Source organism: Vombatus ursinus, unplaced genomic scaffold (genome assembly GCF_900497805.2).
Source record: "Vombatus ursinus unplaced genomic scaffold, bare-nosed wombat genome assembly UNPS02014775.1, whole genome shotgun sequence".
In the NCBI taxonomy this organism is placed as follows: Eukaryota; Metazoa; Chordata; class Mammalia; order Diprotodontia; family Vombatidae; genus Vombatus; species Vombatus ursinus.
This window is the reverse complement of record NW_020954553.1, coordinates 213,857-226,211: the sequence shown is the minus strand read 5'-3', so window position 1 is coordinate 226,211 and position 12,355 is coordinate 213,857. Positions and strand designations below refer to the sequence as shown.

Here is a 12,355-nt window from a genome sequence, read left to right as displayed (position 1 = left end):
CAAAGCTGAATGGGAAAAACACATTTAAAACAATAACATCCATTCAATACCAATCTTCATGCACACTTTTGGAACTATAAAATGGACCTTAACAGATCTGCAAAATACCCTAAGAGCCAGTACAATACTGACATCGAACTAAGGCAGCTATGGAAAGATTAACACTTCCTCATCAAAAAGGAGGCAGATGATTGATACAAATCCTTCCTTACCCACCTCTACCAACTCTTCATCACTGGACTCCTTGCTATTCCCCTCACAACACACTCCATCTCTCACCTCTAGGTATTTTCACTGGCTTTATCCGATGCCTGGAGCTCTCTCCCTCCTCATGTCCACAACCAAACCTTCACTACCCTAACATCCCTTCAAACTATAATCCTGTATCTCTCCCCCCTTTCAGAGTCAAACTCTTAGAAAAAGCCATCTATACTCAAGGCTTCCATTTTCTTACATCCCACTCACTTTACAACCTCTGACCCTCTGATTTCCTGCCCCATTTCGACAGAAACTGTTCTTTTCTTTTTAAAAAATAGATTTTCATTCATTTTTTTTTACATCAACAAGACTTCCCCCTGTGTTCCTTCCCTTCCCCTTCCCCAAGAGCCATCTCTTATAACAATATTTTTAAAAGGAAGAAAAAAAATTAGCAAGACTGGTCAATAAATCCCCCCCCAAAAAAATCTGCCATTATACACTCCTGAGCCCTGAACTTTTCTGAGGAGGTCTTTTCCTATTTCTTATTCTTTGGGTCAAGTATGTTCTCTCTAATTTCACAATATAAAGTTTCAATAATTTTGTGGTTGTTCTTTCTGTTTATATTGTTATAATTATTTTGTATATTGTTTTCCTGGTTTTGCTTATTTCATTTGGCATCAATTCAAGTAAAAAAAAAAAAGTGCTGATTATGCACCAGACACTGTGTTAAGCACTCAGAATACAAATACAAGAAGAAAGACAGTCCCTGCCCTCAAGGAGCTTACATTCTAATGGAAGAAGACAACACATAAAAGGAAACTGAACATCAAGGTGGGGAGTACCGATAGTCTAGGGGCATGTTGGAAAAAAAATCTGGAGGGTCAGGAAGAGATGGTCACTTTCCTTATAATGCAAGTTCTAGGGAGAATCAACCAACCAGAGAAAGAGGCCTCAGGAGAGAAGTATGAGAAGTCCAGGAGTGGAGTGCACTTCCAGGGTAAGGAGGCTTCTGTGGCATCATAGAATAAAGCTGTACCAAATCCTGTTCAACCATTCCCCCACTGGATGGCATCTACTTTGTTTGAAATTGTTCATTTCAAAGTTACTGATGCTCTCTTAATTGCCAGATCCAATGGCCTTTTCTCAGACTGCATCCTTCTTGATCTCTCTAGAGTATCTGACCCTGTCGACCACCTTCTCCTCCCCCTTGTTTTTCATGATTACCATCAGTGGCATGCTCCAGGGCTCAGTTCTGGGACCTCTTCTCTTCTCGAAATGCATACCCTCTCAGTGATCTCATCAGCTCCTGTGGGTTTTAATATCATTGCTATACAAATGACTCTGAGAACTTTATATGGGAAGCTTTCCTATGCTACAATCTCCCATCACCAACTGCTTGTTAAACATCTCTCCCTGTATGTACCATAGGTATCTTGAACTCAAGATTATGATAGATGGTTAATTGGACACCTATTTTATTCAATCAATATTAATTAGTTAGACATGATTCCAGAAGGGTAGTGATTTTAAGTTTTGTAGAGCTTATAATAGGCCCCAGAGGTATGAACTGAAGATTATAAGTTCACTTGCTTAATCATAGGAAGCTAATTAAAGGACCTCAACCCTTGTTTTTCCTTGTTATGATGACCAAGCCCAGCATGGCTGAGGTGACTCAATTACATGGAAAGCTTCCCCACCTATTTCTGTTGCCCCTCTGTGCCTTGTCATCTCTCTATTGCCCAACATGGGGAAATGCCCATTAACACTTGGCCAATGAGTCACCCTAGTTGCCAGCCTGAGGCCTGCCTTTCTACCAGCCCATCTACCTAGGTAGATGTTTTGAAATCTGTTTAACAGCCCAGACCATGGGTATACTCATCTGTCTGGTAGGACCTCCTGAAAGGTCAATATAGGTCTGTTAAGGTCTCCTCACTAGCCTGTTTGTCCACTAGTGGGATTCTGTATTTTGTGTAGACCCTCCTAGAAGGTCAAGGGCAAGGTCTATCAACCAATGAGATTCTGTGTTTTTTTATCTACTTCACTTGTATTATCGGAGTATCAAGCACTATAAAACTAAGGCCCTGGAGGAAAGGGGCACCTCAGAGTATGAGGAAGATCTGAGGTCCATTTCATTAGAGGGGGCCATGGACCTTTAATAAAATGCCATTGGCTCAAAGCTCTGCCTCAGTGGTTTTTCTTGCAGACTGGAAAATTTTAGAATTCCCACAAGGTGTTCAAAATGGAATTCACCATTTCCCCCACTAACCACCTCACTTTCTAACTTCCCTATTTCTGCAGAGGGTACCACTTTCCGAGCTCAGGTCTACAACCTGGAGTCACCATTCTCAACTCTTCATTCTCTCTCACTCTTCACATCCTATTAATTGCCAAGTTTTGTCAGTTCTACCTGGACAACACCTCATTCTGTCCTTTTCTCTCCAACCCAGTTCCAGCCCTCATCACCACTGGAATGGGCTATTGCAATGGCCTCCTAACTGGACTCCCTGCCTCACTTCACTCTTAGTCAGTCAGTGAATAAGCACTTATTAAGCACCTACCATATGCCAGATATCATGCTATGCACTGGGGATACAAAAAAAAAGGTGAAAAACAGTCCTTGCCCTTGAGAAGTTCACAATATAATGGGGGAAACAAGTAAACAATTATGTACAAATAAGCTACATGCAGGATACATAGGAAATAATTAAAAGAGGAAAGGCACTAGAATTAATGAGCATTGGGAAAGGCTTTTTGTAAAAGATGGGATTTTAGCCAGGGAAGCTAGGACATCAAGGAGGAAGGAGAGCAGTCTAGAAATGGGTGACAGCCACGGAAAATACCCAGAGCTGAGAAGTGGAGAAGCTTGTTTAAAGAACAGCCAGAAGGCCAGTGTCACTAGATTGAAGAGAATACATACTGGGAGTGTAAATGTGTAAGAAGACAGGAAAGGTAGGAAGGGACTTGGTCATCAAAGGCTTTGAATGTCAAATAAAGTGTTTGGTATTTGGTCCTGGAGGCAACAGGAAGCTACTAGAGTTTATCGAGCAGGGGAGCGATGTGTTTTGGAAAATCTCTTCGGTGCTTGAGTAAGGCAGGCAGACCCCAGTAAGCAGGCTACTGCAATAGTCTTGGTGTGAAGTGATGAGGGTCTGCACCAAAATGGCGGCAGTATGGCGGCAATGTCAGAGGAGAGAAGGCGTATTTGAGAGATGTTTCAAAGATGAAATCAACAGACTTTGGCAATGGATTGGATATGGGGGATCAAATATGCTTTCCTTCCTAACATGTTCTCCACACAAATACCAAAGTGATACATGTTTGTGTGTGTGTATGTGTGTGTGTGTGTGTGTGTGTGTGTGTGTGTGTGTGTGTAAGGGGGGTTAGAGGAAGAGAGGGAAAGAGGAGAGAGAGAGAAGAGAGAAAGGACAAAGAGAGGGAAAAAGGAGAGAGAGACTGAGAGAAAGAGAGATTTAAATAAATTTATTTGAGGAAGAAAAAGAATATCTGAACATCAGGTACAGTCTAATCTACACGACTCTAGTAATATCCCACCAAAACTGATCTGTGAATAACAACTAAGCAGATAGTTTTCTTTTAATTAATTAATTAATTTTTAGTTTTCAACATTCACTTTTATAAGATTTGGGGTTCTAAATTTTCCCCCTGCCTTCTCTAACCCCTCTCCAAGATAGCACACAATCTGATATTGGCTATATAATCATATTAAACATAGTTTCACATTAGTCATGTTAAGCAGATAGTTTCCTAAAAAAACTTCACATTGAATAGGCTCTCACCTGGGTGGCCCTGGATGAGTCGCCCCACCTCTAAAATGAGGGGGTTAGATTCAGGGGCCTCTGAAGTCCCTTCTACCTGTAGGCTTAGGATCTCATGAAGCTATCTGACGAGAGCTTCATACAATGTATAATAACCAGAAGGCAATAAAGTAAAGACGATATCAAATATTCACCAAGCGAACATTTATGGCAAGTTACCATACAATCAATATCATATGATATGAGCATTTTAAGACTTTTTTAAAAATAAAAACATTCTTTTTATATATTTATTTCAAGCTTTTCAGTTAAATACAACTTTGATCAGTTTTGCTCATTCTATACCTACTGAAGGAATTCTTCTTAAATTGCCCTTGGATGAGATATTACTCATTAAATGGTTTGGATGACAAGCTTCGGAGGTCAGCTGTGGTACATGTCACAGTTTAGATCACAGAATCAGACACTGTTCTGTATAATTAACCTAGGTGGTTTTCAAATATATGTATTCTAATTCATGGAGCATTTATTTTAAAAGATCTAGCCCTCTTTAAAGAGCCTAGACATCATTATATCCAAAATAGACTCTCAATTCAAAGTATGTGGTCCAAGGAGGCCGACATTTTACCAGATCAACTGCCAGTCTGTGCCAGTGGCTGCTTTACAACACAAATAATATAGTGGTGTTTGGTTTTTTTCTTTTCTGAAAACTTCTAAATGTGTTATAGGATGGTCACAGTTACAATAAAAGTTCCTGGCCATCCTTGGATCCTTCCATAGGACAGTTGTAGAGGCTGCCAAATTGATCATTACTAATTAATTACTAATAATTACTAATTAATTGAATTACCAAGAAAAAATTCATGCAGCTGTACATTTTGAGCTTCTAGGAAGGTTAACAGTTCTTGATGTGGGGTTCTGACTATAGACTGTAATATTCGCCCTCACCACCCTCTATGTTTAATTTTTGCCTTGTTCAATTTTGAGCCCAAGGATTTCAGCAGCAACTTTGAAAACATAAAAAAAAACCCAAAACATAAAAAAGTCTCTTGTCTTTGCTGAGACAAAATGGCTATTGAGACCATTTTCCTGCCAAAATCATAGTTGTCTTTTAAATCAGATTTTATAATTCTCATATGCCACAAATCAACTTTTTGACCACCAACTCTGGGTTTCTGATTCCTCATTAACTCTCTTAACCATATTGTGTCAGTCTTCTAAGATTTCAAAATTTTGGTAATTTATAATATATACCAAGAGGACTCCCTGAATTCCATAGATGTATTCAGGCAGCTAGGTGGGCCTGGAGTCAGGAATACCTGAATTCAAATCTGATCTCAGACACTTACTAGCTGTGTGACCCTGAATAAGTCACTTAACATCTGTTTGCCTTAATCCACTGCAGAAGGAAATGGCAAACCACTCCAGTATCTTTGCCAAGAAAACCCCCTGGACAGTACTGGCATTATGGTCCACGGGGTCACAAAGAGTCCAGAAACGACTGAACAACAAAGTCATCCAGCATCTTGCCTCCTATTGTTTGCTGTCCTTTACCCCTAACTTTCCATTTTCCTGAGCCCTCATGCTCTCTTCCAAACTGATATCACTAAAGCACTCACCATGCCATACCCTTGCTCAGGAAGATCCACTGGCTCTTTCTTGCCTCTAGGATAAAATACAAACTCATCTGTTCAACATTTAAAACCTTCACAAGCTGGCTCCACCCGATCTTTCCAGGCTTACTACACGGTGCAATCCTTCATGCGCTCTACTTTCCAAACAAACTTGCCATTCCCTAGACCAATCATTTCATCTCCTATTTTATCTCTGTACCTCTGCACCAGCTGGCCCTATGCCTGGAACGTCTGCCTCCTCACCTCCATCTTGAAGAACCTCCTAGCTTTCTGCAATTACCACTTTCTACATAAGGTCTTCATGGATAACTGCCCCTATCCCAGCTGATAATCCTCAATTCACCCAAGAACCTAAAAATTACTTTGTATTTACCTCGCATATATTTCATATTTATTTTTCTTTTTTTTGCTTTTTGGTGAGGCAATCGGGGTTAAGTGACTTGCCCAGGGTTACACAACTAGTCTCAAGTGTCTGACGCCGGATTTGAACTCAGGTCCTCCTGACTCCAAGGTCGGAGCTCAATCCACTGCACCACATAGCTGCCCCCATTATATTTATTTTTCTACTTGCTTCCCCCAATAGACTATAAGTTCCCTGAGGGCAGAAACGATTTCATTTTTGTTTTATAGGAGCATAAATCTGAAGGGAAATTAGAGGATGTCTTGGTATCCCAAGTGCTTGAACATAGTAGATGATTTATAAATATTTGCTCAGAACAGACACATATATGTATATCTATCTTTCTATCTATAACTTTTCATTTTATTTAAACATATATTTTGTTTAAACACACATATATTTAAATAAAACTAAGTCTATCCAATATATAAGTAGTCAAAGGATGTGAACAAACAATTCACAAAAGAATTGCAAACAATTAACAATTATACGAAAGAATGCTCCAAATCACTAATAATCAGAAAAATGCAAATTTTAAAAAAAGGCCCTGAGGTTTCACTTTATACTCAACAAATTGGCAAAGAAGACAGCAATAGTCAGGTCAGTGTTGGAGAGGTTCTGGGGAGACTGGGAAATTACTGCTTTGTTGGTGGAACTGTGATTTAGCACAAACATTTTGGAAAGCAATAGGGAATTATGAAAATACAGACTAAATTGTCCATAACCTTTGACCCGGAGAGCCTACTACTAGGCATATACTCCATGAAAGTCACTAATAAAAAGAAAGTCCTCATATATGCCAACATAATAACAACAGTCCTAGCTAGCATTATTTATATAGCTCCTACATGTGCCAAGCAATTTCCAAATATTATCTTATTTGATCCTCACAACAACAACCCTGGGAGGTATTATCTCCATTTTACAGTTGAAGAAACTGAGACAAACAGAGGTTAAATGACTTTCCCAGAGTCATACAGCTTGTGAGGTGGGATTTGAACTCAGGTCTTTCTGACTCCAGACCCAATGCTCTATCCACTGTACTACCTACCTGCCTCTAAAAACATGCTGCAAAATGTTTGAAGCAGTAACTATGTGGTAGCAAAGAACTGGAAACAAAGTAGATGCCCAATGATTGGAGAATGGCTAAGCAAACTGCAGCACATGGATGTAAAGGAATGTTACTGTAAGAATGTTACTATAAAAAATGACATGTGTGATGAACACAGAGAAACCTGGGAAGAACTATATGAACTAACACAGAGGGAAGTAAAGAGCCAAGAAAACAATTTACACAATGATGTCAACGGAAAGAATAACCGTGTACCAAAAAGTCAAAAGTGAATATTGCAAAATTACAAAGATCAAGCAAATATCAAACATGGATCAAAAGAGGAGACTTGAGAAGGTATCACCAATTGCACCCCTATGCAGAGATGGGAGGTTCACAAATGTTTTCCATTGCATATATTTTCAGATTTTTTTTTCACTTAATTGATCAGTTATGCTGATTTTTCCCTCCTTTTTCTTAAAAAAAAATTTATATAAATGGCTTTCTGGGGGGGAGGAAAGGAACACTCATCTAAAACAACAACAAAAAAGAGCTCCTTGGTAACTTTGGAGAGAGCAGTTTCAGGTAAGTGATAGAATTTGGAAGCCAGATTGCAAAGGGTTGAGGAGTGGCAGAATAGGAATATAGACAGCTTTTTCAAAAATTTTTAATTAATTAATTAATTTTTAGTTTTCAGCATTCACTTCCATAAGCTTTGGAGTTTTCAATTTTCTCCCCTTCCCTCCCCTCCTCCCTCCCCAAGACGGCGTGCAATCTGATAAAAACTCTAGACAGCTTTTTCAGAGTTTGGCTGAGAAAGGGAGGAGTGGATGATAGCTTGATAGCTCCAGTTGAGTTTTTTTTTTTAAGGTTGGGGGAGATTTGGACATGTGTGAAGGTAAGGAACCAGACGACAGGATAAGATTTGAGAATGTGGGGGATGGCGATGATTGAATTGAGGATGCAATCTACTGGAAAAGATGGAAGGGGTTGTGATCAAGTGCACATGTAAAGGGGTTGGCCGTGCCAAGAAGGACTATCTCTGTCATAGACGGGTGGAAAGGAAGAGAGTGTGAGAGATGATGTCAGGGGGTTTTGAGATAAAGAAAATCAGAGAAAAGGGAGGTTATGTTGAATGCCCTCAATTCTTTTTTCAATAAAGTAAGAGGCAACATCTTTAGCTGAGAGATTGGGGGAGGGAAAGGTTAGAGAGCTTTTATTATCAATAAAAATTATTGTAAAAAATAAATGCTAAATTTGAATTACTTGCAGCACCTGAGCTGCAATTCCAACTCAGGTCCTCTTTCAATCCAGAGCTCCTTCTGTTACACTTTCCTGCCTCCTAAAAAAAGAAAAAAAAAGGCCTCTAGTACTCAGTATTTATCCCATATTTGCATCAGCCAGGTCTGACCTTGTTTTACCTCTTAGCTTCTGCGATCAGATACACTGACACTGGTATTTTCATCACAGACCTTACTGAAGCTAAGTGTCATGATGGCAGGGGCTGTGTCTTATCTAAACTTTTATCTTTTTCAGCCTCAAGTCAGTGGGTACTTTACATCAGTTATGGTTTGTTGAATGAACGAAAGGATTTTCCAGTGGATGGGCATATGGACCTAGGGAGAAAGAAATATGGTCATCAAGCTACGGAAGAGCGTAAGCAACCTGACAAGTGGGTAGGGCAGGCCAGAGGTGACCTGAAGGGTGTGGGAACCTCGGTGAGCAGAAGGAACTTGGGTGTGGGTGTGGGTGTGGGTTCTCTGGCCTGGGAAGGCTGAAGCACCAATGCAAATGTTTGGGGATCTAAAAAAGAAGACAGCCTTTGAAGACACTGGCCTTAGGTTCCTTTCTTTTCCCTTCTTCCTTCTCCCTTCTCCCTCAGGGCCATGATGGCTGGGTTGAACCCCCTACCCTGCAGTCTGTCCTTTCCTTGTTTCCTACGAACCTCTAGCCTTTTGTACAGCCTTCCCATCTCTTCCCTCAATGTGTCCTCCCTAGCATCCTATAACCCTCTACCTGTCTCCAAGACACAATGCTCTTCAGAGTGACACTGGAGGTCAGCCTTTCTGTGTAAAGTCCTAGGGGGGCTTCTCCCAGGATAACTGGGGTACTGGCTTCTCTCCCTGCTCTAAGCCTTTGGTCTGGGGTCTGGGAGGACAGAGAGCAAAGTTTTCCCTGGGAGATCAGCTTAGGGAATAGAAGTCAGGGGGCTCAATGCTCTTCTCTTTATTTCTCATTATTTCCCCTCTCCCAGATGTTCTAAAATGTGCCAAGTTCCTTCTTGAAGCTATTATATGTACACTTTAGAAAGCACTTTCCCCACAATAATCCTTTAAGGCAGTTAGTGCAGGATTCCTCCCCAATCTACAGAAGAGAAAACCAAGGCCATGAGAGGTATTTGCTCTAGAAAAGAAGGAAACAAACATTCATTAAGTGCCTACTATGTGTCAAATGCTTTACAAATATCTTATTTGATTGTCTCAAGAACCCTAGTGGTTGGGCAGCTAGATGGCACAGTGGATAGAGCTCCCTCTGGCCTTGGAGTCAGGAGGACCTGAGTTCAAATACGACCTCAGACACTTGACACTTACTAGCTGTGTGACCCTAAGCAAGTCACTTAACCCCACTGCCTGGCCAAAAAAAAAAAAAAAAAAGAACCCTGGTGGCTAAGTGCTATTATTATCCCCATTTTATAGTTGAGGAAACTGAGGATGGTAGAGGTAAAGTGACTTAGGATTAGGCAGCCAGATCTGAACTAAACTCTATCTGACTTCAGGCCTACTGTCCCACCTGGATGCCTCTAGTACAAGCAGGGTGTTGCAGGAATCTAACAGAAACACTGACTTTACTAATAGCCACTTCAAGAGAATCTCACAGATCATCTCATTAAACCTGTACCTGACCACAAATCCTGTCTGCAACATTTCTGACTCAGCATTGCCCTAAAGAGTCAAGTCAAGAGTCAAGCATCTTATTTCCTGAATGAGCAAATAAATGAATGGATAGATGAATGAATGAATGAATGTGTTAATTAAGCTCTGATCATTTTCAAGGTACTGGTCCAAGCTCTGGGCATGCAAATACAAAAGTAATTCGGCCCCTGCTCTCAAGAAGCTCACATTCTAGCAGGGAAGACCAATGAAGAAAAACACTGAGTTTTCCGTCTTACTGAGATATACTGAGAGATAATGTAGCAGTACCTTTGGACGCAGCTAGTGACTGTCAGAAGCTGTATTTGAACTTGGGTCTTCCTGACTCCAGGCCCAAGGTTCTATCCATTGAGCCTTCTAGATGGTTCCAGTGAGTCAATTGGGGGCCATGTCCAGTAGTCCTCATCTATACGTCCCCACTGGACCCAGATGGCTCCAGAGGAGAAACTGAGGCTGTTAACTTTGCACAGCTCTCCCTCACTTAAATCCAATTCACTAGCAAGTCATGGCATCACCTGCCTGATGTCATGGTCCTCTTCAAGAACAAAGGACAAACAACCATCACCACCACCATCACTCTGGAGAAATCCCAACCCGGGATTCTAGGATGTTAGGGCTAGAAGGGACTTAACAGGTCACCCACCAAAATCCCTTGATTTTACAGATGGTGAGTCTGAGCAGGACGTAGTTTAAGCAGCTTGCCAAGGGTCACTCAGTGACCACAGCTAGGTGCACAGAAAACAGTCACCCAACAGATCACTGTTGTTTCTGTTCTTTATGTCCCTCAGGGCTCCAGATCCGGAGAAAATCTCTTCTCACACTCTCAACCTCTTGCCCAATTAGTGCCCAAATTTAGCAAATTCTTCTTCCTCCACCCTTACTCTCCACACCCACAGCCATGACCACCAGTCCTTTAACTCCTCAATTCTCTCCCAGGCCATCTCCCCTGCACTAGACACTCTCTCCTCTTCTCCCCATCTTGACTCCTTGGGGAACCAGTTCAACTCTACACTGTCCTCCTCTCTTGAACCCCTTATCATATTGCACCCCACCCCCTGGCCAAAATGGCTCAACATAAGTAAAAATTTGCTATGAGAACCTCACGATGGGACTGACCCCAATCCAGAAAGTTTTGAGGGACACTGTCTTCTGAGGAAGGCTCAGTACCCCCTTCTACTGAGAGCTGCTCTGCTCAGGAGGCAAGGAAGCCAGGGTCCTCCTCTCTACTGAACTAAGAAACAGAGGCAATGGTGGATACCACAGGTGAGTGATATATATACCCACGAAGCAGAGGTGCTGCGCCAGGTCTGGGTGGTCACACTTACTCTGAAAATACACCCCGGAGCATATCTTCAGGATCCGGGGCAGGGAGGCTGGGTCCAATGAGCAGATGTAGTCCTGGAGAGCCACGGGCTTCATGGTCCTCGGCCTCTGTGGTCGCACTATCAGTTAGCCACTCTTCTAGCTGAGTTTTCTGGAGGGTACCTCCTGTACCTGCTTCTCCTTCCTGCTTCAACCACACTAGATTGCTACGGTCCCAGCCCTAGAGAAGGCGTATACTGGGAGGGGCCTGGCTTAATTTAGAGGGACCTCTTTCAGTCCCTTCACACCCACACCCACATCTTCCTTCCCCTAGCATGATCGCCAGCCCTTTGCCTAAGCCCTGTGAGTCATCATAAACAGCTTTTTTCAGGGATTAGGGAAACATTCAGAGGTACCCTAACCACATAGAGAAACATCGCCTTTACCTTGGGAGCCAGAGAAACACTGTCTATAGCCCTTAATAAAAGGATTTGTTAAAGTCAAAGGGCCCCACTTGAGGACCTAGAGGGCCACATGTGGCCTTGAGGCTGCTGGTTACTCACCCCTGGTCTACACCCTTGGGAAACACTAAGTCTGATGGAAGTCTCTCAGGAGTTCCCCATATGATGGGGGAAAACAATTCCCCTACCTCAGAGACCTTTAATCCCGAAGGAAGAGATGGTCTACACTTAAAGGAGGAGGGACTACACTTGTGATCTCAGATGGCAGGACGAGGACTACAAGGCAGGAAATACAAGTAACACATTCAGCTCTAAAAGAATTAATGAATATGTTTATTAAGCTCTGACCATTTGCAAGGCACTGGGCCAAGTGCTGGGCATACTAACAGGAAAGTAATGCAGCTCCTGCTCTCAGGAGATTCACATTCAGGGGCAGCTAGGTGGCGCAGTGGATAGAGCACTGGCCCTGAAGTCAAGAGGACCTGAATTCAAATCTGACCTCAGACCAAACACTTGACACTTACTAGCTGGGCAAGTCACTTAACCCCAATTGCCCCTCCCAAAAAAAAAAAGAAAAGAAAAGAAACTCACATTCTAGAATAT

General features: G+C 41.9%; 1 protein-coding gene across 1 annotated transcript in view; it reads right to left on the bottom strand.

Annotated features, from left to right (window-relative positions):
• LOC114044910 (protein THEMIS2-like) overlaps window positions 1-11,548 on the bottom strand; it is a 34,127-nt gene extending 22,579 nt beyond the window's left edge. The window contains exon 1 of the mRNA XM_027864691.1: window positions 11,315-11,548. Within this exon, the coding sequence (XP_027720492.1) occupies window positions 11,315-11,408 (94 nt within the window). The 5' untranslated portion in view covers window positions 11,409-11,548. The remainder of the gene's footprint in view (window positions 1-11,314) is intronic.
• Between the last annotated feature and the right edge of the window lie 807 nt (window positions 11,549-12,355).